The 27,500-nt window shown below is 44.1% G+C and overlaps 1 protein-coding gene across 9 annotated transcripts in view; it reads left to right on the forward strand.

Moving 5' to 3' along the window:
• nfixa (nuclear factor I/Xa) overlaps positions 1-27,500 on the forward strand; it is a gene marked incomplete at its 5' end in the record, with an annotated part of 151,596 nt that overhangs the window by 42,375 nt on the left and 81,721 nt on the right. For 7 of the 9 annotated variants that reach the window (XM_084044367.1, XM_084044372.1, XM_084044371.1 and 4 more), the window contains one exon: positions 7,472-8,003. In XM_084044367.1, the coding sequence (XP_083900493.1) occupies positions 7,472-8,003 (532 nt within the window). Of the gene's footprint in view, positions 1-5,855; positions 6,626-7,294; positions 8,004-27,500 lie in introns of those variants that run through there. The other 2 variants (XM_084044370.1, XM_084044366.1) reach the window with 2 other exon arrangements.

Raw genomic sequence — 27,500 nt, forward strand, 5'->3', positions numbered from 1 at the left:
ACATAAGCACATCAATCTGAATTATTGGCATGAATTAATAAGCATGACTCACGCAAATTGGTTAGCCTATTTTCCGTTAGCAATGTTCTTTTTAGTCTATTATATACTCTAACCAAGACATTTTAAGCCTATTTATTCTCTCAGCTTACATTTTTTGAATAGTAAAAAATGACTTATGTGTCAAGCCAGCCAGGCTGTTTAGTGTGTGTGAGGAAATGGTTGAGTCAAGTTAATCCTGAGCTATCGCTCAGGTGCGTGTCGTGTGTGTGTACTGTGTGTAGTCTAGGCCAATAGTGTAAAGTAGTAACTAAGTACATTTACTCAAGTTCTGTACTTAAGTACAATTTTGAGGTATTTTTACTTTCCAATTTTCAATACTTTTCCTTCTACTTCATACATCTCAGAGACAAATATTGTATTCTTTAATACTCCACTACAATTATATGAAAACTTTAGTTACTAGTTACTTTGCAGATATACACTATTACATTATAAAACATACACTAACCACTTTAGCCCTATTTGAATATAGCAGATCTACAAGCTCACGAGAGTCGCCCTAAATCTGCTATTTTCAAACATTTTTTGTACTTTTACTTTTGGTAGCCTACTTAAAGTATATTTTGATGCCAATACTTTTGTACTTTTACTCAAGTAGGCTAACATTTTGAACACAGTCCTTTTACTTGTAACATATTATATTGTGGAATTGCTACTTTTACTTAAGTAAAATTACTTGTGGAAGAGTACTTCTTCCACCACTAGTCTAGGCCTATACAAATAATTCATCCAGCAACAAAAGAAATATTTCAGTGTCAGGTGACTCACTCACAGCTAAGGCGTTGCCATCAGATGTGGTTTGGAACTTTGGATGCTATACGGAATAGGTATGGCTTCATCTTTCCCCTTAGTTTAGTTTAGTTTAGCGCTTCTTTGGCATTATTTAGTTTCAGGCCCACATTTCTCCAGTTTACATCATATATTGTTCACAAACATATTTGGCAGGTTGTTGAGGAGCCGCGTGTTGATTTTGAGTTTCAGTGTGTCTGACGGAATACCAAAACGCTCGCCCCAAAACACAGTCGCCCCGGGGCAAATCAGGCGGTATTCACGGCACCTGGTATTCCCAAACGTAACCTCAGTAAAACGGTGTCAAAAGTCAAACCTATAACCTTATTCCTAAACTTAACCTCAGTAAAACTATGGCTAACCCTAAACTTATCCCTTATCCTCAATAAAACAAACACAAGAACCGCTGGTCCGCTAAAGAAATGGGGGTGAGCGTGTTTTGGGGTAAGTCTTCCGGTTACCGTCTGACGTTATGCAGGCCGCTCCGCTCACGTGGAGCTGCACAGGAAAACCCTCAGTGTTAATAAATGGACTGAAAATATCTATTTGACACTCTCAGAGAGAGAGAGAGAGAGAGAGAGAGAGAGAGAGAGAGAGAGAGAGAGAGTTAAATTAGGCTACATTTTAGGATTTTCCAGTGTAGACAGCAGGTGAAATGTGTAATATTGTTGCGTGGCAGGCAGAAAGCTGACCTATTTGGCTGCGTGGCAGAGCAGACAGGCCCTGCAGTAAGAACACAGAGTTTCCCTCACGTGGAGTGGAGACACGACACACAGACGGACAGACGGGACAAAAAGACATCAATAGAGTAATGCACTGGTGAGATATATAAGTCCTCTATGCCATGTGTTTCCCAAACACTGGGTCGGGACCCATTTGTGGGTCGCGGACAGATTTGTATGGGTCACGTGTAAAAATAATGTATTTCATTTTATGCATTTTCAAAAGAGTAATGGAAAAAAGGTGAAATCAAAAATGTTCAGAGATTACAATAATTTAAAAAAATGTTCATTTTTTCAAACTTCATATTTGAAAAAAAGAAAAGAAATACACTTTAAAAGAGTAGGCTAGCCTATTGAAAATAGCAGATGTACAAGCTCACAAAGACTCCGGCTGTAATTCAATAGTTTGGGTCCTGGCTGGGGAAACATCACATTTCTCGTTTGGGTCTCGAACTAAAACGTTTGGAAATCAGTGCTCGATACTGTAGCTACTAGGTCACCACGGGGTTAGTTATTTTTACTCTCGGCAAAGCTGGATTTAGCATTTTTTCCCTTTTTCCTATATGAATTCTGGCACCGCAAGCAAACTATATAGCAGCCAATAGCGTCTGTTCATCTCCCTGCATGCTGTCTAGGATATTTGTAAGTCTCTTTGGCAAGCGTTTCAGGGACGGTAGACACAACGAGGTCTTTTTTAAACGTAGACACTTGAATGGACGCACCAGGCTTGAGAGGTCTTTTGAGTTGCTGTGGCTTTCATTTAAACCGGGCAGTGTGTTTTCAGAGCTGAAGTCTGACGGCCGCTGACGTTTGCTCAGGTTCGGCGTCTCATGCTTGTTTTGGCCTATAAGGTCTCTATATAACATTTAGAAACAAAACAGGGTTGGATTTTTTATTTTATTCTAAAAACTGTTTTATTTCAGATTTGGCCTTTTCCAGCTATTAGTTCATATAGGCCTATTAAATGACCTATTAAAGTTCCCTTTTAATTCATTGATGTAGGTTTACTGCATGTGGTGTATTTTGGCTCAAAACTGTATTGGTAGGCCTAAACATTAGGCCTTTGTCTTTTTAGTTGGCAGTCATATTATAACTATTGACCCCTTTTGAAAACCCTTTTTCCCCCTTTTCTTTTTCCTGGTGACCCTGGGCATGGCTCTCTCATTAGTAAGATTGTGTAGCAACCTAAGAGTGAGGAACATTTAGCCTGCAGGACAAAGGTCAGTGTTTTAGAATGACAGATCATGGCCTGCAGAGATAAGATGAGCTCAATCGCAGCTATTGCAGAACACAGATACCTACAGTATGGTTTGAGCCCCAGGCACGAATTACTGCCTTCATTTCTGCTGAGCATAATTTGGGGGAAATAGAACAAATATGGCCTAATAAGCTAGAAGAAGAAATACTGTTTTTTAAAATTATATAAATTGACCATATTAAATAGTAGGGTGCCTCGGAGACCCAGTTCTTAGCCAAAATAATAAAAACTTTTACTTTGATTGCAAATTGTGCACAGGCCTCAGTGCTTAATGTGTAGCCTATTTTATGCGGTTGTATATTATTCAGCATTTGGTCCAACTTATGATCATAACAGGCCTGGCAGTGTTATTTTACTAAGATGAAGCTTGCTTGAAGCACATTTTGATATCCAAATAGGCTTAGTATTTGAGATATTAGGATTAATTTCACAGTAAGCTTTTGCAAAATTTCCAGCACTTTCATTAGATGAAGAAATAATGACATTTATACTGCTGAAATATATTTAAAAAGAATGACATGTTCCACACACAACAAAGAGAGTTAAGCTGCGGCAAAGGATCTTGGATTTATTTATTTATTTGATGTGCTTGTGGATCGCCTGCTATGTGCAAAGAGTAATAATAATAATAAAGTCCTGATAGCTTCTGGGCATATATCACCTCATTTTACTGTCCACCTATCATTGGACAGGCCAGATATAGGTCTCAAACACACCTGTACCATTATAACTTAGTATTTACAAAAAAGTACACCCATTCACTTTCATCAAAACATTTCCCCCTCATTCTATTTCGCCCATCTTTCTTGCCACTTCATCTTCCCCATTCCCATATTTCTCATGTGATCCAGGATGGCTGTGCGAGGCAAGCATATGCCTGCCTGTGATGTGATCGGCACTCAGCCCGGTCTGGCCTCGTGTAGATGTGCTCTGCCCCCGAGCAGCAGCATCTACAAGCTAGCTAGCCAGCTGACCAGCTAGCCCGACTGGCCATTCTCTGACCAGCTATAGCCAGTCGCTGACCAGCTAGCCAGTCGCTGACCGGCTAGCCAGTCACTGACCAGCTAGCCAGCTTAGCTGGCCTACCCAACCAGTTATTCACCCAGGCAAGCCAGTGGTACGTCCAACAACCTAACATTCAGCCTGCTAGCCAGCCAGGCTGTGGCTTCCCAGTTAAACAGGGACAGCAGGACCTGGCCCGGCTCTATGTGATGGCCCTGGGAGCCAACCAGAGGACTCTGGACTTTGTAGGGGGTTCACACGCACACACACACAAGCCCGGCCTGCCACACAGCGGGGGGTTTCAGCTCGCAATCAAATGGCTGGTCCTTCAACTTGGCCACGACGAGCAAGCTTGTTGTATCTGCCCGCTGCCTTGGTTCCAATTTTGACAATGTCTTTTAATTCCTTTGAACCTGGTGTGTAATCATGTCATTTTGCTCCGCCTGAATGACCACATGCATTATTATTTTGTTATAGATTTTTTTGGAAACACTAAGAATGGCCTTTGAACATATTCACAATGGCGAGATTGAATGATTGTACCTAAATTGTTTCGCAATCAGCCAGCACATAGATCTATTACTTTTTTTTAGAAATATTTATCAGATTGGTGCGTCCATCCTTTGTGTCTGAACCTTTCCTACTGTGGAGCCTGTCATTCTGTTCAGGCGATAAGGGTCAGACAATAAGAGAAGTTAAAGACGTTTCCAGGTCACCTACATAATCCTGAACTCCCCTGTGTCAACTGGTGTTCAGCTATAATTTTATAGTTTATAAAACAAAAATTAACAAGCAGATGTAATAGGAAGATGTTACAGAAGAAAGATGAGCATTTCTCTTTTACAGAAACAAGTACGACATATCTAATTCTGTAAGCATTACTGTAGGCTAAGCCATGGACTCGGGGACATGCTACGGTCCATGTTGGGGAGATTTCATATCCAGTTTCCTTCATAAACGGCTTTATATCTATGGTCTACTTACGCGAAGTGTCCCTCCGTAGCATTTTCTGTCATCACTGTCAAGTGAGTCCTGTCTCTCGTGTGCAAAGGGGATTGCTCTCCAATTTGCTAACAGAAACTTTTAATGTGTTTCCGTGTCCGTGCTGTCTGGATTTTTGAAGTGGGGTGAAAATAAATAAATAAAAGAGCGGGCCAGTTTGGATGTGAGAGTGCATTTTGAAACAGGAGAGCATGTTTTTGGATGGTATTTTTTGTTTGGGGGGAACGGGTTCTTTTGCCCCCCCACCCTTCTCTCTCTTTGTTTGTGTGGTAAATCCAGGAGCAGCTGCTGGTCTGAGGGTCTAGTGGGATTTTGGGCCTGTGTTTTCTCATGCCATCCAGTGCCAAGGTGGTGTAATGCGAGTGGAGAGAGAGAGAGAGAGAGAGAGGGAGAGGGAGAGAGAGAGAGAGAGAGAGGGAGAGGGAGAGGGAGAGAGAGGCAGTGAGGGGGTTGTTTCTGGAGAGGGAGGGGGGATGCAGTTGGGGAGCGAGCGAGTGGTTTGATGGGACGGTAGTGACCATGCTGGTGACGAAGGCAGGGGTGGAGGGGTGGAGGCGGAGGTTTTGGGAGGCGGGTGCTGTCTGGGCTGGATGCATGTAAAATTAATATCCTCTGGACTTTGCCTTTGCACTAGATTGGAACTTGTCTATTTGGCTAATGACGTACCTTCTGCCCGCAACGCACACAATCGCCTTCTCTCCCTCCCTCCCTCCCTCGACTCCCTCCCGTCCCTCGCTCTTTATCTTTCTCTCTCGCTCTTTCCCTTCTATCTCTCTGTGTCTCGCTCTCTCCGCTACCAGCCACCAACCAACCACCCGCCTCCCCTCCCCCTCCTCCCTCTCCCTCTGCCATCTCTCTCTCTTCCCTCCCTTTCAATGCTGAGAGCGTGCGTATTGGCTGGGCTGTTTGAGACTCCGTGCCAAATAGGTGGGCCCTCTGCGTGTTGGCACAGACTCAGTCAATGGTTAGAGAAGGAAAGTGGAGAGGAAGAGAGAGGCAGAGTTGGAGAGAAAGAGGGGGAAAAAAGAAGCTGCACTCGGGTTTGCCAGCGGTCGTACACACTCTTCCAACATTGATTCCATCCTCTTGTTTTTTTTTCTCTTCTTCTTCTCCTCCGTCCGACCCCCCCACCCCCCCTTGTCCGATTCTCTCATTCTCTCTCTCTCTCTCTCCGTGAGTCTTATGCAGAGCCTACAGATCTGAACCAATAGCACGCTCCGCTTTGCCAAGCTTTTTTTCCCTCCCCTTTTTGTTATCAAGATCTTTTTTTTTTGTAAATTTTTGCGAGCAACGGTATTTTTAAACATTTTTTGGGGGGACTTTTTCGTCATTTTTGATGCTATACTTGGTGCATTTTTACCACGTGCATACAAAGGCTTGTTGTTTTTATTTTTGTTTTTATTTTTGTTTGTTTGTTTTAGAGAGAGATTGTTGAACTTCCGTGCACTCTACTTCTGTTGTGCTCTTGAACAGCACATCTCCACCAGCTCCTGCTACAGTACCTCCTGTGTTTCTTTGCTGGTATTACACTGCAAAACCCTTTGGCCTGTCGCCTCTTTCACAATTCTTTCCCCACGCTGATTTTATTGGACAGTTTGCTCTTTGCACATTTTTTCATCCCAATTTTATTTTTCCCCCCTCTGTCTTTGTTTGTCTAATATCATGCAGTATTAGTTGCAGCTTTTGTTTTTGACTCAGCAGCACAGTCACCAGTGAACTACTGGTGCACTTTTAGTTGAGGTATTTTAATTTTTTTGCAATCGGCGTGAATTTATGATGAGAGAGCAAAATGGTAACTACCATGTTTTTCTTTTTCTTATTTATACCACTTGTGATTTGTATTAACTGTTGGTGATTTACTGTGTGTGCGCAAAATCTTTCATACATTTTGGATGACATGTTTTAGGCAGTATTTATATTACAAAATTGTTGGCAGTGTTTTTAACAATTATTTGGCATGAGATATGTTGCGAATAAGTCAATTTGTATTTTACTGTAGTGTTACGTGTCAAAAAAAAATCTTTTTATATTTAAAGTTGACATTTAACCCCTTGTAAAATAAAAGGTAATCTGATAATCTTCCCTTCTTCTGGAATTATAACATATTTTAATATTTTATTTTCAGATATGACTAAACTGAAGCGACTTAATTTACAAATAACATATTTGTTTGTATTATTTTGGTGATATATTCAGATATAATCACATTAATTTCATTTGAACAAAAAGAAGGAAAAATAATCCAGTAGATAATTTATTAGTGTTTTTCAACTGTCAGCATTGTGTTTTATGAAGTGTGTTGTATGTGGGATGAGTCTGCGTTAGGCTGAGAGTGCAGCATTTCTCTCCCTCTCTCTCCCTCTCTCTCTCTCTCTCTCTCTGTCTCTGTCTCTCTATCTCTCTCTCGACGCCTCTCGCTCATTCTCTCCCTCTGCTCCCACAGAGCAGGCGCCGCTCCTCCATGCTGCGCGCCGGTGCTAACTGCCTCTCCTCTCTCTTCCCCTCCTCACCCCCGCTCCCTCTCTCCCCCTCCTTCTCTCCCCCGTTCTCGCCCTCTCTCTCCGCCGCCGCCTCCTCCTCCTGTTACCCCCCCTCCTCCTCCTCCGCCCTCCCCCTCTCCTCCGCCTCCCTCATCCAGGATGAATTCCACCCCTTCATCGAGGCCCTGCTGCCCCACGTGCGCGCCTTCGCCTACACCTGGTTCAACCTGCAGGCCCGCAAGCGCAAGTACTTCAAGAAGCACGAGAAGCGCATGTCCAAGGAGGAAGAGCGCGCGGTGAAGGACGAGCTGCTGGGCGAGAAGCCCGAGATCAAGCAGAAGTGGGCGTCGCGCCTGCTGGCCAAGCTCCGCAAGGACATCCGGCCCGAGTTCCGCGAGGACTTTGTGCTCACCATCACGGGGAAGAAGGCCCCCTGCTGCGTGCTGTCCAACCCCGACCAGAAGGGCAAGATCCGCCGCATCGACTGCCTGCGCCAGGCCGACAAGGTGTGGCGGCTGGACCTGGTGATGGTCATCCTGTTCAAGGGCAGCCCCCTGGAGAGCACGGACGGCGAGCGGCTGGTCAAGTCGCCCCAGTGCTCCAACCACGGCCTGTGCGTCCAGCCGCACCACATCGGAGTGGCCGTCAAAGAGCTGGACCTGTACCTGGCCTACTTCGTCCACTCGCCAGGTACGCACACGCACGCGCACGCACGCACACGCACACACACACACACACACACACACACACACACACACACACACACACACACACACACACACACACACACACACACACACATACACACGCGCGCACGGCACGCACATTCATTTAACTGTGTACAAATGGATGAATTAATTACCGATTTTACTGTGTAGATTTACACATACTTTGCATGTTCATATCACACAGAAACACAGACACACACATCGACATCATCATCACATTATACCACGTATACATTCTTAATATGCAGAGCACATCTAGACCAACGGACTGATACAAACACATAAAAACAAACGCTCACAACTCGGTAAGCTAGACAAATATGCCAAACTAAGACAGTTAAAATGTTTGACTATATTTTTCTTCTTTGGATACATCCATAATTTTAGTAAATATTTATTTTATTTTATTTTTCTTGACACAGCCCTGTTAAGAGCCCAGCTATGATTAATATATCATACGATGGAATGTGGATTTACAGCCGTTTAATAATTCCAACCAAATGCTAAAGACATTTGTTCAGCAGGCCCTTGGAAATATGTGTTCACACAGTGAGACATTTTTTGCGAGTGCTGTATATGTGAGTGCATTTTGTGTTTATGGGAGAGGGATTGCGTGCCTGTGTGTGAGAATGTATGTTTACGAGACAGTGTACTGCCGCTATCAAACAGTGCGTTTTTCGTGTGCAAAAACATTTTGTGTCTGTTTATGAGGTTGTATTTTGTGTGTACTCTGTCTGTCACTCAGAAAGCCTGTTATAGCCAAGGATCGTCAGTTGGCCAGAGCCCTGTGTGTGTGTGTGTGTGTGTGTGTGTGTGTGTGTGTGTGTGTGTGTGTGTGTGTGTGCGTGTGCGTGTGCATGTGGGAAAAGCTACGAGTTTCCTGCACTATAGGCTGCACCTGTGTTCTTTGATTGTCTTAACAGCAGTACACACACACACACACACACACACACACACACACACACACACACACACACACACACACACACACACACACACACACACACACACACACACACACACACACACACAATCACACACACGGACACACCGACAACATTTGCAGACACAAATCATATTAAAGCCAGTATCACAGCCATGGTCATACACAAAATAACACACGATAATTCAGTGTGGGGGGAAGAAAACCCTAAATATTATTTGTAGACACAGTTTTGCACACAGATTTAATCACCATCTCGTACACACACCCACACACAGCCAATATCCACAGCATGCATATTCAGCCAAAGACTATTATAGATTCAGTTTGATACAGCCAAACATTGTTGTATCTCAGCCACCGTCGTGGATACACACTGATATGGCCAAAACAACATTGTAGGCTGTCATGTTGTGCATAGTATACACGCATAGCCAAAGGAATGGCTCAGTTGTAGCTTTTCCACTCATAGCCAGAAACATTGTCTCACACACGTCACACGCACACGCACACGCACGCACACGCGCGCGCACACACACACACACACACACACACACACACACACACACACACACACACACACACACACACACACACACACACACACACACACACACACACACACACACACACACACACACCACACGTCACAGCCAAAAGTAACCTCCAATACTACTTTTACTGGCCACATAAAGCGTACAAACACATATGCATGACCTAATATTATCTCAGCTGGAAGTTTCTGGAAATATCAAATACTGACTCACCCCCAGATCCACACATAACACATTACACACACTCCCCTAGTTGCTGCCCAAATATACACATGCCGCTGTGTAGGTGAAACTCCTTCAGCGCGAAAGAAAATGATTGTAACCAAATGCTATCGCAGCCGTGTCTCTCTCTCTCTCTCTCTCTCTCTCTCACGCGCATGCATGCACTCATGCACGCACTCGTGCGCGCGCACACACACACACACACACACACACACACACACACACACACACACACACACACACACACACACACACACACACACACACACACACACACACACACACACACACACACACACACACACACACACACACCAGCATGGTCCTGGCCAAAACACCTCAAGCTGCCCCAACCGAACCCTGGCAGCAGCTCGGGGCTCACTGTGCTGGCCTGTGTGTGGCTCTGATAAACCCTGGGCAGCCGGCAGCTCTGCCATCCATGGGGGAAATCTGTGTTACTGTGTTATACCTCCCACTAATTTAATTCTACACAAAATTATTACTCATCATTTATTTGTGCTCGATTTGAGTGATTAACCTAATGCACCACGATTGTTACTGTAAAATAAATTGTCAGACGCCTCGTTAATTAGAACTGTAATTCATTGTGGAAATTGTGGCTTAGCGAATAGCATTAGAAGAGCCATTGAATTTGGGGATTTTACAATATTTCGCAGCAATCACTTTTATTTTGTAGGGCATTTTTTTTGGTCAGTTGCCAATTAATTATCCGCTAATGTGTGACGTGTTTTTGAAACAGATACAGTTATTTCTTGAAACTGTAGTCTTATATGATTGTGTACAATTTGCAGGCGGTACATGTAATTAATTATTGCAATTTAAATAATAATATATAGAAGGTTGCTGGCTTACAGTTGGCAATTACTGGTACAGGGGGAAAACACATTGGAGATAATTATTACCAATAAGTAAATATTTAATAAATAATTGAATTGTCCTGTATTATTGCATTAGTTGTATTGTACACTGAATATTTAATATTCCATTTCTATATGGTTTCTATATGGATGTGATATTAAGACTATAGGGTTGATCAGTGGTGAGTACATAATAGAGTACCAATATTGTACACAGTAAAATCCTGAGTGTCAATTTAACCCTGTGAATGTAAAAATGGACAGGTCCATTTTTATACTCTCAAGATCCTTACACACCGGGGGCGTTTTTTTCATGCGAATAATACGTTTTTTTTAAAAACCTTATAAAGTCAATGCAAGCTTCCACATCAGTTTCGCGGAGCGAAAAGGCGTCTTTTATTTATTCGGACCGATTCCGAATTTTGCGTATATTCGCATATCGCCGGAATGTAATGACCTTTAGAGTTCATATGGAGAAATAACAAAAATAAATGTAAGTATTCTAAGTACCAATACTATTTTACACAGCTGTAAAAAGCCTCAAGGTTAATTCACTCTGAGAGTACACAAATGTAACCAAATGCATTTGGTTACATTTGCACACTCTCCGAGTGTTGAATTAACACTCGAGATTTTACAGTGCACACACAGTTACAGCCTGTGATGTATTTATTTCACCATAGAGTCCAACGCGACTGTTTACAGTGTGTTGTTTGTTTTGTCGCTTTCCGCTGCAGCCGCCCGTCGCTACAGTACTTAACGGTTTACAACGCATGCCATTTCTCCACTGCTCAGGGGGGGCTGAGTCCGTTGCAGTGCCCATTCATAACGTGAGCTCACTGCAGTGGCCTGCTCTCTCTTATCTTATCTGGCTTATCCAGTGTGCCCTGGCACATTTATCTGCCTCCAAAGGACCTCGGCTCAGTTGAGCTCCTGGTGGGAGGGAGGGGGAGAGAGAGAAAGGGGGAGAGAGAGAGAGAGAGAGAGAGAGGGAGAGAGAAAGAGAGGGCAAGCCCCCCTGTCTGCCAATCTGCCCTAGGGCCCACCATGCTGCCACCGAGCTCATATAGGCCTATTTTTACTTGCCATAGTGTGACAGTTTAAGGTGTGTGTGTGACTGTGTGTGTGTGCGTGCGTGCGTGCGTGCGTGCGTGCGTGCGTGCGTGCGTGCGTGCGTGCGTGCGTGCGTGCGTGCGTGCGTGCGTGCGTGCGTGCGTGTACTGTACTGTACAAACCTCTAGACTTGTGTTCCAGCCTTGTGTAATGTCTGTCTACTGTGGCGGTGTGCCTGTGGCTTTGCCTACGTTGTGCTCATTTTCTTGTTTGTTTTGCGTTCTTTTTTGTTCTTTGTCGATCTTCAGCATTCCCGTCTCTTTGATCTCTACCACACTTTTGTTTTGGTCGCCTTTAGACGTCACCCTCATTGTTGCTCTCATAGAGGTAAAGCTTCCCCCTGAACGCCTTTGTTTATCTTATCTATTTGAGAGAGAGAGAGAGAGAGAGAGAGAGAGAGAGAGAGAGAGAGAGAGAGAGAGAGAGCAGTATAAAGGAGAAGAGGCTATAATAGTGATTGTTCTGTTTGGCAGAGCCACAGCCCCACTGGTGTGGGAAGAAGACGTCTTGTGTTTTGTTTACGGCAGAGTGGCGAAAGCTGCCACGGGGAATCTCTGGGCTCGCTGTCATGGTTTCTCAGGCTGTCCTGCAGCCCGCCAGAACAGCCTGCAATTTAGCCAGCCAGAAACTCAGTCAGTCAGTCAGTCAGACGGCCTGCCCGCCAGCCAGCCCTCTGAGAAGCTCTCTGTTGTAGAGCCTAACACACCGCCGCCGTAACACAACAAACTGCACTACGCGCACGCCTTTAGTTTTCACACAGTAAAATCCTTTAGTGTTCATCTAACTCAGAGTGAATAAAATGACCTTAATCGACCCCTGAGGTCTTTTTTACAGTCCATTTTCCTGTTTTAAAATGGACCTTAAACTTATGTAATTTGTTGAATGGAATTCCCCAGGGGTCTGTCTGTAGGCCTACTTGGTCCCCTAATTCCCCCCCCTCTGCGCCAAATCTCTTCCTGGCTGAAATAGCAGATCTCCAAGCTCTGTTCACCCATTTTTGACTGAATTCTTTGAAAATAGGCGAGGGTTCAAGTGGTTAAACGAACAGACACTGAGGATTTTACTGGGCACCGGCACCACAATACACACCACCTTCTCCCTCCACGGCTAAGCACCTCAGATAGAGGAGAACAAACGAGACAGATCAACGTTGAACAATGTGATTTGCACGCTAGGAGAGAACAGAGATGGGGAACCTCGAGAAGGAGTGTGGCACAGCAGACGAGGGCTGTTATGCTGTGGTACAATGAGTAGAATGTTGTTTTTGTGCATTGTTGGAGTGGGTGACTGACTGACTGACTGACTGACTGGCTGACTGGTGTTATTATGGAGATAGTGGTCTCTTGGCCTGGATGAAAGGTCTGCCAGCACACGCCACAGACTGGCAGGGTCACTTTGGAATGATCGGTGTGAACATGATGACTTGGTTTTCTAGTGCTATATAGCGCATATCAGCAGAACTGCATTTGAAGTGCTGTTTTGTCATTGAAACATTGTTCCCTTTTGTGAGGCTAACTATTGTATAGAGACCTCGTCAAATAGCCTACATCTTGTCACATGGGATACTTGATTTCCAAGCTTTCTGCCGTTTTAGCTTAACCACAGTTTGGGCCCTATAGTGTCCCTTTCTTGACATGTCATTAGGCCAAAATGTTGTTGAAGAGATTTGGCGTAGAGGGAAAAAAAGGAGGCGGTCAAGGATACACCCCTGGCGAAGAATATAGGTTTGAAGTTTTTTAATTCAGCACATCGCTGATTTATTCAAGGTTGGAAAAAATACGATACAGGGGGGAAAAAAATCATCATTGGCCATTCCAAAGTTAGCCCCACTTAGCATTAGTCATATTTTGGACATTATTTCCCATGGGTTTATTTTTGATTTCTCCCCTCAGTTTCTTTCATAACACTATAAGTATGATTATAAAAAGATGTTTCAAATGTGTTTCCAATCCAAAGCACAGTACAGGAAATTTGCAGTCACTCTTGAGGGAGGTGTGAAATGTGCTCCCCGTGCCATTTCTATCGTGACCCCTTCAGACACAGAGACGTATGTGTGCTCGATCCCGTCTCCTTCCTCGCTGTAGCATGGGTTGGACGCCGTTGTGAGAAAGGCCGGTGAGAAATCCGGGCCAACTCGGACCAGCCCACTGACCACAGGAAGGATTCACAAATAAAAAACAGCTTGCACTCATCATCGAGGAAAACTCCCTGATTTTTATGATTTATGAGAGAGCGGGAAAGGCAGGGATCTGGGGGAGAGAGAGAGAGAGTGAGGGCGAGAGAGAGAGGGAGAGGGAGAGAGAAAGGAAAAGTGATCCTGACAGTGAAAGCTGACATGATGAATGGTTCTGGATGCATTAAAAAGTTGACGGAATCCGTTTGATGAATTCACCAGGTCCTTGCTTCTCTATGCCCTGTTATTTTTTTCCTGCGAAAAAAGATCTGTTGTTAATTACTTCCTGCATCTCCCCACTAGCTCCCATGACATCACAAAAGTTGAATTGTGTGTGTGTGCGCGCGCGTGCGTGAGTGCGTGCGCACGCATCTGTGTACTGTAGCTGCAGTGTGACCCCGAACAGTGAAGTAAGCGTTGCTGTGTTGTCGTTACTGGGTTTTGATTAAATGAGAGCTTGACAGAGGCAGACAGAGAGTGTGTCTCTCCCACTCCCGTCGGTCAAGCCTGTGGCTTTTGTTTTGTATATTGTGGGAACAGGGCCCATGGTGGCTAAGAAAAGCCCTCTGCATGCAGAGAGAGAGGGAGAGAGAGAGAGAGAGAGAGGGAGCAGTTTTGGCATCAAGAGTTGTCCGCCGACGGTTTGTGTTTAGCAAGGGCATCCTTGTGTTGCATCGTGAGTATACCTTCCATCCAGCAATAACGATGCTCTGACGTATCAACGCAGAGGATAGCATGGTCCATTAACGTGGCTAAATAGAGCAAGCAGAGGCTGAATATACGGAGACACAAGAGACGCCACTTATTAGACTTATCAAGCAAAATGTGAGCTATTGGCGGCGGGAACAAAAAAAACAAAAAGTCAGTTTATTTGGAGCGCGAAAGCGTATTCCGAGCCAGCCAAAGCCCCGTTGTGAGCTCAGTCTCTTAAAACGCATGCATGCAAACGCATGTAGAAAACACACTCACAAGCGCTGACATGCACGCTAGAGAGGCACACACTCTCGTATACGTACACACAAACACACATGCACCAGGCTAACGTTGGGATCCGACAGAAATAGACCGTTCCAAAAAGGCAGGGTCTCCTTTATCTCGTGAGACCATGATGACTCCAGAGCGAATATCCCCAAGAATTCTAATATTAGGAATGAAAGTCAAAGACGCTGCTATGTTAAAATGACTGACGAATACACAGAACGGCACAGCTGCTTTGATTTTTATATGACGGCCATAAGCCCGGGTTTCTTTGAATCGGGTCAGATTTGGGAGAGAGAGAGTGGCCTAAAACCCCAGAACATTTCTGCATGATCTACCCCCCGACTGTGCCCTTTTGTTTGGGGGGGGGTTTGCAGTGTTGTATGGTAAACAGATTATTCCAGTGAAATCAGGAGTCTGTAGTCATGGCGAAACAGACAGACGAAGCAGTTTGTACAGTTTGGCTGTTCTCTTAGTTCTTTTCTCTTATCCCCCTATTTCTTTGTAATTACTTCTTCAGTCAGTCTTTTCCTGTCTCTCCTCAGAAGACCTTAGACTTTAAATGAGATGGGGAATTGGTTGGGGAGGGGGCAGTCAGTGTATACCGTTTCATGGATTGGTTTTGAAAAGCAGGACACTGCTAAGCCGTTAAGAAATTGACGCGGACATTTTTTGGCACCGTATTCTCTGAAATTTCACAACAGAAGAGCGGGGTCTTATTTCAGCGTTTTAAAATAAGTGCCGCACATGTTTTCTCCATTACCAGTGGTGCTTGCTTTTAGCATCGCATGTTATTCTACTCAAACACAACTCTGGAAATTTTGAATTATAGTTATCGTCTTTGTTTGGTAATTCATATTTTCCCCAACTGGAAGTTGCATACTAGTACGTCAGATAAAGTTTCCATGTGGGAAAAAAGACACAGGTTTAGCGTATTAAAGTGCATTCATATTTTGCTCAAAATTTTAATGGACTTGTACAATTTCTACTAATCAGACCTGTCCAGAGTTCACCACTTAAGCCCTATTTTATACTTCATTGTACAGTGGTATTTTTCCAAAATAAAGGAAAATAGCCAATCTACAAGCTTACAATGTGTTGCATTGCGTTGTGAGCTTGTGGATATTTTCAATATTTTGGAACATTTCGGAAACCTTTTGAAAATGTTCTCCTACAGTATACTGACATGTCCAAAATAGGGATGCCAGGGTTAAAGTGGTTAAATTGGCAGTTTGAACCCGTAGCAAATGTTTCATTTTGGCTAAGGGGAGAAAAGGAGGTTTTGTTCTGTGCCGCCGTGCCCAGCCTAATACCTACTGTTGAGATTTAATTACACATTTAAACACATTAATGATTGTTAAATAAAAATGGGCGTAGGCTAAGCTAAGCACACAGTGATAAAACTTGCATTCTTTAGTTGAGCTGAGTGAGCTCTTTTGGGTTTTTTATTTGGAAAAATAACGAGTGAGAGCGAGAAAGGAGAAAAAGAAAAAGGGGGGAAGCGTAAGGAGAAGGCGAAGGGAAGAGAAGAAAGGGGTAATTGAGAGGAGAGAGAGTCAGAACCAGCGAGGGGGTGGTATTGTCTGTATTAATACTGTGTCTTCCCAGCGCCTCGCCTCTTTTCAGGCTTTTGTAGCGGCGCCAACCATGAAATGTGCCTGTCCCCGAAAACCATATACCCGCTCTGGAGGGTTCCCCCGACCTCAGAGGGAGGAAGAGGGAGAAGTGCGGAGCGCGGTGGTCAGTGTTAGCAAAGCTAGCTACAGTAGCTATAGCGGCTCCAGGGCCAGGCCAGCCAGTAACCAGGGAGAAGCCAGGGAACATGGCTTATTCACTGGGCTGCACTCACAGCAAGACCCTGGCATCTGCTGCCTCGTCTGGCAATTAATGCTATTCACTATACTACAGAATGCTGCTCCTGTTAGGATGAGAGTTGTGATGCCGGCTTTTAACCACATTAACCCTGGCGTCCCTATTTTGGGCTTTTTCTTTTCTTTTCATTTCTATTTTTTGTTTTTTTTTTCAGAAATTGCTAAGTATAACAAACAAAGTATATAGTGCTTAAGTGGTTAAATACACTTTCTTTGTTATTTTTTTCTTTTGTGTGTGTGTGTTTAAAAAACAATAACACAAGAAAAAATAACAACTCCCCCCTGTTAGGAAGCTGGTATGGCTCGGCCTCTGTTGACGAATACAATTTGTATTCCAAATTTAGAAGAAATATATATATATTACGAAACAAATTATCTTTCCACATATTTTTAGTTTCTATTCGTGGGTTGAAGAATAAAGGGATTATTATGTAGGCGAGTTTAGCACAGCGATGATGTCTAATGGAGAAAAAACCCAGAGTTCTAGCTCTGCAGTAGTTGTGTCGGCGGGTGCTTTTGGCACGATGCTATCTCCGTCTGTGGAAGATGCCAATTTTTCACACACCACCCCTGCCAACCTACTCCTTCTGATCCTCTCTTTCTTCTCCTCTCTTTTCTTTTCTTTTCTTTTCTTTCTTTCACTTGCTCCCCTTTTTCTTTTATTCCTCTTTAGGTTACAAATGAATGCCCTCCTGTAGCCTCATTAGCACCCCGGACTCCTGTTTGCGGCTACAGAAAAATGTATAATAACTCCTCCGGCACAAACATTTCAGTGTTCAGTCCAGTCCAGACCGTTTTCCTCCACTTTCCCTGGACAATTATCATTTGTGAGTCTTGATTGCGGTTTGGTTCTTTTTTTGTTTTTTGCTTTTCTTACGATTTGTCCGTTTCTCTTTCAGTCGTTGTATGTGAAGATTGTGCATTTTGCCGCCAGCCGTTTGATATTCCCACCGACATGATTGAATTTTCCACTCTTATTTTTACTGTGACATCGCCGCAATATATTTTAAGCTTGAAATCTTTTATCATATTTTTTTAACCGCTTAAACTCTCCAGACTTAGTAAACAGGACCTGAGTTGTTCCTGTACTTGGACCGCTTATGTCCGTCTGCGCCAAATCTCTCCGCCAAAAGTAGCCGATCTACAAGCTCACGATGCGTCGCAACACAACACGTCGTGAGCTTGTAGATCTATTTTCAGTTAATGTCCGCCCCCCCCTCCAGCATATGGATGCTGGCGTTCAAGTGGTTAAAGGACCAAACTGAAGCCTCATGAGCGGCTCAGCCTTCTTGAAAGACAACCTTCACAGGACGTCGTTTGGTGTTTGTTTCACCGTGAGAAGGAGAGCGGTCCACAGAAGACAAGAACGTGGGGTTGGGTTGGGGGGAGTGGCGGCGAGCGAGCGTGTGAGTGTGAGCTAGCTGAGAAGCACAACAGAATGCAGAGAATCAAATTTGGCATGCATCTGTGTAAGCGAGTAAGCTTTCAAATCAGTTTGGACACAGATCTAGGACACTAGACGGCGAGAGAAGAAAGCGGGATGAAACGGGATAGGGAACGACATGGGATTGAGGGGGGGGGGGGTAGATCTGTGCGTGTGTGTGTACTTGTGTTACTATACTTCTGCGGACCAAATATCCCATAGTATAGTCGAATTTGAGAAATAGACATTGCGAGGATCGTTTTCCTGGTCCTCACAAGAGAAATGGTTGTTTTATGGTTAAAAAAAGATTTATAGGGTTATATTAAAAGGTTATAGGAGGTTATAGGCTTTGTGGGAGGGGGGAGTGGGGGGTGCTGAGCAGGTGGGAGGTTGTCACACACACTAACGAGTGTGATAAGGTGGGGGTAGAGATAATGTGTTTATTGTTGGGTCTTCAGTCGGTATCAATAGCATAGGTTTGAGGAGGGGGGAGTTGTTTTATTTGGGGGGGGGGGACAATGAAGAAAGCTATGACAAGTGTGTGTTTGTGTCTCTGGTGCAAAACCGTATACTCAATAGCGGGCTTTTGGCAAAAACTGTAGCCGTCAGCCAAGCTTTGTGTGTGTGTGTGTGTGTGTGTGTGTGTGTGCGCGTGTATGTGTGTGCGTATGTGTGTGTATACAGTATGTATGTCCCTGTGTGCTCATTATACATATTTATTTTTCCAAGCAGAGGTCTTATGCTCCGTTATGATAGATGTGAAACTGAGTTAGCCCAGGCAAGGAGGTTTTTTTTTGGAGCGCGCGTTTGGAACTAGCTGAGGGGGTTGGGGTCTCAGGGACGTCACGGTGAACGGGCCACAGACTTCTTCTCCGAGTCTATTTTCTATTTTCTGCCTCCCTATCGTTCAAACCCGACCGCCAGTGAGCCAGCCAAAGGGAGTGGAGTGTGAACTAGGTGCTAATATGTAGTTCTTACGCGTTTCTCGTCGTGCAAACGGTTTAATTAAAGAGACGACGGAATGATGGGTAAACAACAGATCAGAGTTAACGCACTTTCAACCACTTAGCAACTGCTGATTGAAACAACAGACAACAGAGGCCAAGGCAGACATTCTTGTAACATATTTAATTGTGTTTGTTTGCAAATTGTGTCACACTTTTCCCTGCACATGTTAATAATCTCTCAGTCTTTTGTAATCAGGAATGTTGATTAAATGCGTTATTTACAAAGTCCTTGAAGGGTAAAATACTAACTTCCTACTAAGGAACACAGCTTCTCTGTCGGGCAGAAACATTGTATCTCCATAATTGTTTTCTTTTTTTGTAAATTAATGAATTAATCCATACTTTGTTGTACAGCCATGTCACACAAAAGTTGGAAAAATAGCCAATCTACAAATTCGCGACATGTCACATTGTAGATCTGCTATTTTTATATTTTTTTTAAATGAAAATTGAAAGAAAAGATTGTGTCTGTGGGTTTTATAATAACCAATGAAAAGTACTAACAAGAGCTTGTGACTGAACAATAACTATATCCGATCCATTGGAACACAAGGTTCTTTTCTTCCCATTTCTTGAAAAGTAACGGTTTTGGACATACAAGGTTGTTCCAACAGCGGCGATAGACTGATAGACGATGAATTCATGGCGCTCAATACTCTCAATCCTGTTGGACCGTATTGTGAAGAGGCTCTTTGTGCAGGTTATCAGCTGCATCCAGCACACGCGTCCGCTCAATTGTGATTCCATGTGATCTGGCCTATTTTATAGGATTTCAATGATCTTAGCCAACCGTCACAGTATATCCTCTCTGTCGGGGTGGGAAACCTCATATGTCCAAAACTGTTACTTTCCAGGATTCAAATGAAAAAATACCAAAAGTAGAAGATCTACAAGCTCGAAACGCGCCGCGTTTCGAGCTTGTAGATCTGCTTCTTTTGGGGCTTTTGTGTGATGCTGTAGTATGAACAAGTTGGGCATTCATTTACGAAAAAACACAAAAATAATGTGGAGATAAGAGGTTTCTGCCCGACACCAACGATATCAGTAACATATTATCGTTGCTGTCGGGCACAAACCTTGTATCTCTGTATTTCAGATTTTTATATTTTTTTTACACAATTCAATGCCCTACTTTGTCATACAAGAGTGTAATACAACAGTTGTGAAATTAGAGGATCTACAAGCTTAAGACATTTCGCATTGGCGACACGTTGTGAGCTTGTAGATCAGCTGTATTTGATATAATTGCATTTAAAAAAAAAAGTGGTTAAGTGTGTGTGTGGGTTTTATAAATATTGAACCAATGTAACAATAACTACATTGGACCCATTGGAACATGGGGGCTTTTTTAATTTATTTTTACCATTTCCTAAAAATGAACTCTTTTGCACATACAGGGTTTCCTCCAGACGGTGAACGATATAATTTTTATAGGCCTTTATTTGACTTGCTGTGTGCCTGTGTCACCGCAGGATTGATACCGGGGTTGCCATAGCACCCAGTACCCCCTGCCACCCCCCGCCCCCCTCAAACGCCCCCCCCCCCCCCCCCCCCCCCTCCGCCTGTTAACTCTCACGTTTATTGGACCCAAATTCGGCTGGCACCATGGCAACCAAGGCTCCCAGAGAACCTCGTCTGGGCAGAATCCAAGGTGCCTCTAGGGTGGCGTTGGCTGGAGCTCGTCTGCGCCGACGGGCTGTTGCCGCGCGCGGCAGGTTCGCTGTGACGAGGGGGTCAGTCTGGCCCTGTAGTCTGCCGCGGCCGCGCTGCGGTGTGGGGGCTGCCAGCCCCGCTAACCCCTTATTAGCTAACGCAGCTAACATAAACGCTTGTATCCGCTGACATTAAGCCACCGATTCCACTGCTGCGGGCCTCGGCGAAACTGTCACCGTCGGGGGGGCGGAAAAGCTCGTATGTCCCAAAAACGTTACTTTTCAGGAAATGGAAGAAAGAACCTGTGTTCCTATTGGTCCAATGTAGTTGTTGTTTAGTCACAAGCTCTTGTTTATGCTTTTTAATTGGTTCAATATTCATAAAACCCATAGACAGACATAACCACTTGCACTCTCTATTATAAAAAAAAATATATATAGCAAAAATAGAAGATCGACAAGCTTACGATGAGACGCATTGCAGATCGGCTATTTTTTCTACTTTTGTGTGACACTGTATAGTATGACGAAGTAGGGCATTCATTTTACGAAAAAACAGACATAAAAAGTTCAAAATATGTACATACAAGGTTTCTGCCCCGACAACAGACGAATTGTAGAACTGGGGGGGAAGCAGGGGAAGCATTTCACCAGCGCGCATATTGATGTGGCATGGCTGGGTGCCCAGCGCTGCCTCCCACACGAGAGAAAGAGGCAACGAGAGAGAGAGAGAGAGAGAGAGAGAGAGAGAGAGACTAGAGAATGAGAGGCAGAAAGACAAGCCTAGAGACGCTCTCTATCTCTCTCTCTCTCTCTGTGTTTAATATATGAGCCTATACATTTTCTTTTTTTCTTCTTCTTTTTTTGAAGTATGCCTTCCTCCCGCGGAGGATAAATATTCAGCCGCACGCTTTTGGGGTAGTAAGTGTCTCTGCCAAAGCATGTGATGTTTGAATGCACGATGCACATAGCACGGTGCATCTGTTAAAGCACCGTGGACTTAATGGAGAGTTCTCCTGGATTATCACTGGTGCTTTAAACCCAGTAGGCACCTTATGGACAAGCACCAGGAGCAACTAAAGGGTTTCCCCTGATGGAGGGAGGGGGGGGGGGGTACAGGGTGATAGAGATGAGTGTGTTAAAGAGATATAGAGAAGCCAGTATCATCAACCTGTAACATTAATATCAAACATGTATGTAACAAAAAAAATATTTTCATGTTATGTATTCTTTGAAACCTTGAACATGTGTTTTCATTGTGATAAATAGCCCATGATCACTAAAATAAACATGCTCTGAAAATGCCCCACCCATCTGACCACTTAACATGGGTGGGCCGCGAATGCTTTTTGAAATTTTCAAGCGGGCCCTGATCCAGAAAAGGTTGAGAACCACTGATATAGAGAAACAGCATGAGGCCTAGTAGGCTAAGCTTATAAATCGGCTATTCTCAGCGTTAGGGTTAACAATGGCGCCAAAAAAACAAACAATGGCAATCATAAAAACGCCGTCCTAAAAATGTCCTCACAATTATAGTAATGCAAACATGTGTGTCTGTGTCTGAAAATGAAGCTGTGCTCATGTTACACTCATTCCCATTTGCCATCAAAAACAGACTTGAGCCAATTCTCCTCACATTGAATGTGATGTGATGTGCACGCGTTTGTGACACAGAGTGCTAGTATTTGATGAAGTGAAAAGTGCATGCGTGTGTGTGTGTGTGTGTGTGGGGTGGGGTGGGGGGCGTATTCTTCTTTCCCCATGTTGTAACATTCCCATAATCACACGCTTTTGGCCACCTGATCCCATAAGTTTGGCATGTGATGCCCGCCCCTCTGCACTCAGCGACACACACAGTATACTCACACAGCTGAGGCCTGAGTGTCCACCATGGGGTAGTCCCCCTGGGTAGGTTCCCCCATGAAGGGTGTGAGGCATTACCCTCCATCTGGATGTCCCCGCTGGACCAGAGCTAAGCCGAAGAGGCTGGAGATGCCGCACTCTGCTGCCAGGGGTGGAAAGTATCTAAGTACATTTACTCAAGTACTGTACTTAAGTACAATTTGGCATATTGTTTATTTTACTTGAGTATTTCCAATTTTCAATACTTTTACTTCTGATGCAAAAGCGACAAAGCGACGAGTTGTGAGCTTGTCGATCGGCTATTTTCAAAGGATTTTTATACATTTAAGAACTTGTGAAATGGGACATTCTGCATGATGAGTACTTTTTACTTTTGGTACTTTAAGTATATTTTGATGGCAATACTTCTGTACTTTTACTCAAGTAAATGTTTAATACTGGACTTTTACTTGTAACAGAGTATTTCTACATGATGGTATTGATACTTTTACTTATAGGTAAGAAAATGTGAGTACTTCTTCCACCACTGGCTGCTATATTATACACTGTAAAATCCTCAGTGTTAATTTAGCTCAGAGAGAGCACAAATGTTCCATTTGTGCTCTCTCTGAGCTAAATTAACACTGTTTGAGCTAAATTAACACTGTGGATTTGACTGTGTGCACGTTCAAGTGTACAGCTGTCAGAGTTGCTTCTGTGACAGGAGAGACAATGGGCAGGGCTTTAAATTATGGATCATGGCTCTGTCACAGCTATACTGTTAGAGGTACAATATTTTCCTGGGTCAGTGTGTGAGTCTAAATAATTTATATCTTTGGGTCCTGAATCGAAAGGGTTCATTAAATATATACATTTTTCAATAAGGCTTTTTGTTCAACCGATTATTGGAACGTAACTCTTTTAAAGTCTGTTTCCTAAATCTGACACATCCTGTTATTTTTTTTGTGCGTGATCTTTGACTTGGCCGCCATCGCCCGCATTGTCTCTCTCGCAGTCTCTCGCGCCCCCTTTTCTCTCTCTCCTTCCTTGCGAGAGGACAGAAGTCAGTGTTTCCACTTGCCTCTCGTGGGTGCAGCCTGTGGCAAGGAGATGGCAGATTCGTCATGCGAGGTGTGTAAGGAGATATGGCGTGTGATCCATGACGGGGCCGGCGGCAGTGTGCGCGCTCAGCCCTGCCAAGCTAGCACAGAGCGGCCAGGAGGAACGTTTGGGGAAAACCTCCTACAGCACACAGGCTATTGTTACAATACCACCCCACCTCCTTTAGCCCATCTTTCTCTCTGTCTCTCTCTCTCTGTCCCTCTCTCTGTCTGTCTCTCTGTCTCTCTCCCTCCCTCTCTCTCTCTGTTCCTCTCCCTCTCTCTCTGTCCCTGTCCCTCTCCCTCTCTCCATCTATCTCTCTCTGCTCCTCTCTCTCCCTTTCTCTCTCTCCCTCTCACTCCCTCTCTCTCTGACTCTCGACCCCCCCCTCTCTCTCGCTCTCTCTCTCACACACAACACACACACACACACACACACACACACACACACACACACACACACACACACACACACACACACACACACACACACACACACACACACACACACACACACACACACACACACACACACACACACACACTAGAGTGATGGACTAATGATCCCTCTATCCTGTAATTATCCAGTTTTCTCTTGCTCATTATCAGCTTTATCAGTCACTCTGTTCTACTTTTTCTTCTCACCTCTTGCTCTCTTGCCCTCTTCTTTTCAGTCAAGTCACATTTATGACTTGACTGAAACTTGGCATTTATTGTAGGACACTTCAGATTGTTGCTCTCACTCTACGTTTAGTTTTTATGATTTATTTTAATTAAAACTTTATCTAAACGTTGCAGTTAATCTTCACAATCTTCATCACGGTGGAGAACTCTGGTTCTTCTTGTTTGTGGTTAAACTTAATCTGCAGTTTTGGAGGGAAAAAAATAGTTTCAGCTTTTCCCCTCCTTTGTTTCCAAAGGAGTTTCCAAAGGAGGGGAGACTTACTGCAGTGGTTATCAAACATTTTCATGTCTGCCGACCCCCTTCTGAAAACGCTTGCCAGGGACCCCCATAAGAGAAGATTGTGTTGTTAAAAGAAGTATATATTTTTTTGAAGTTTTTCAAAATATTTCCAGCTTCAAGCTTCAAGCTTACAAACTAAAGTATAAAAGAGGGTTTAAGTGGTTAAACTGTTGTTCATTTACCTGGGGTCCCCCTGGGACCCTCTCAAGAACCCTTGGGGGTCCCCAGACACCACTTTGAGAATCACTGACTTACTGTAGGGCTCTCTCTCTCTCTGAGCAGGGTTAATTCAGTATGGCTTACGGCTGTTTTATCTCTCTTTCAAGGTTATTCAAGGAGAGGATTCTTGGAGCTGGAAATGACAAACTAGTTCTTGAATTACGCGTAATGAGACTTGGGAAAACTAAAAGACAGCATGGCTATGAGTATTCCTATTGGCGATGGATCAGGGCTATTTTATGTGGTGTGTAGGATAATTCACTGTCTTATGTCTCATTTCATTTCTCTTTCTCCTTTCTCACTGGCTCGCTCTGTGGCCTAAACGGCCTCTTTAAAAATGGGAGGGACCGTTCTCTGTTTTTTATGTGTGCATGTGCGTGAGCGTGCATGCGTTTAACTGGAGCTATTCATGAATTTAGAGCATGATTTCTTTTCCTGTCCCTGCGCCTGGCTCATGTTTGTTTGGTTTGGTTGCTAGCCGCCTGTGTCTTCCTCCCCGCTATGCACCGGCCGTGAAGTGGTGAGGAATTGTCTGGGGTTTGTTTGCCCTCCCTCGCTGCGTTAGTTCTTTGGCGTGACGCAGCCATCCACAAACAATCCTGACCACAAGCCTCACCAGGGAATCAACTCCCTCTCTCACCCACAGCCGAATGCTGGGGTCCTGCAGGCAATGCCAAGGCCACCTCAGGAGAGCTTGGAAGGTTTGGATAGTACGAGAGGTATAAAGATTAAAAAAAAACTTCCAGCGGCATTTTCTTTCTCCAAGTAAAAGTTCAGTTACAAGAAATTAGGAAATGTATCATTATTATTGTTAGCATAAATAATGCTTGTCAGTATTTCATTTACTAGCTTTGGATGCTTCTGTAATAAGAAAAGGGCACTAATAAAAGGGACTCTGTATGTTATGTATCAGCCTGCCACAGGTGCTAATGGAATGCTGGTTCTTACCCGATCCCTAAGTGCTCCAAACGCCTGTCCCTGACCTTATGCCAAGCGCTCCTGATGTGATCTCCTAACCACAGCAAAGGCATCCTGGAGGCTAAATTACTGCCCATTATGCCACACTAACAATACTTTGTGGTACGATGGTGTTGCATGGTGAGAATAGCAGTGCGGCACATGTGAGCTTGTAGATTGGCGTTTTTTGCGGTTTCTTTTAGCCTTTTGGGAAATCTTTGAAAACGCCTATACGTATGCCTGTAATGACATGCCCAGAATAGGGACGCGAGGGCTAATTTGGTTAAAATATGTGATCATGATTAGACTAGAGCACAGCTGTTCTCCATATACAGTAGCCCTTTTCTGGATCAGGGCCCACCACCACTTGAACATCTCGAAAGTGTTCGCGGCCCACCCATCTGACCACTTAACACGTCAGCCAAATAATATCAGTGCATGTTCATTTTAGCTATCAATCAATCCATTGTTTTCCCAGCTTAGATCAATGTAACTAACGCTATACTTTCTGTTTCACAATGAAACACATTTTTGTTTTGAAATAAAATATTACCATGATATTTATTTTACATACATTTTATCATTCAATTTATTTAATTTATTTCAATATTACGGGTCCATTTGGTTCCATTGGGAACCAGAGGGCACCTGGACCACACTTTGAGACCCACTGGTGTAGCACTGTTTCCAGTGAGCCAACATGCTAATATCAGCACCCTGACTCTGTTTAACCAGAATGGAACAGAGCCTTAATCAGTATAATTGGTAAGACCTGTGAAGGAAATAAGGATTGAGGCCCAATTTCTTTCCAATATGGCTGCTGTGCTTAGAGCCTATTGTGGGGTCAGCAGGATGACCATCTAATAGGAGAAAGAAGGAGGAAGATGCATCTGAGTGTGTGTGTGTGTGTGTGTGTGTGTGTGTGTGTGTGTGTGTGTGTGTGTGTGTGTGTGTGTGTGTGTGTGTGTGTGTGTGTGTGTGTGTGTGTGTGTGTGTTCTGCCTCTGACTGTATGTGATACATGCGTGGCTGTTGTTGATTAAAAGTTGCTGTCGTAATTGCAGGGGCTTACACTGCCAGGTGGTGAACGTGTCCCGCTAATCCCCCATCTAATTTCGAGGTCCAGGGGTGAAGCTCTTAATCCGAAACATACACACACACGCTCGCGTATAGTCCCACAAACACGCGTACACGTATGCACATGACTCCCTCATCCCCGCAATTCACACACGCGCGCACGCACACATGCTGTCCTCACTACACATTGTGTGTGCACACACACAAAGAAAGTTGATATTCCCAGTAAAAAAATATTTTGGCTCTTGACCGCACGCCACGTACAACATGCGGTGTACGACATGCACAGATGTATGTATGCATGTGTATGCACACGTGCACACGGATGCACGTGTCCGTGCACCATGTCAAAGTCACCGGTGTCTGCCCTGCAAGCTGCACCTGCAATCTCTTTGTTTCTCTTAATGAGCCAAAAGTCAGTGTGTGACCGCATGGTTATGTTTTCTCTAGTCCAGCCTTAATTGCTCATGCCTATTCTAGTCTCCCC

This window comes from Gymnoscopelus microlampas, assembly GCF_963454915.1.
Source record: "Gymnoscopelus microlampas genome assembly, chromosome: 2".
NCBI lineage: Eukaryota > Metazoa > Chordata > Actinopteri > Myctophiformes > Myctophidae > Gymnoscopelus > Gymnoscopelus microlampas.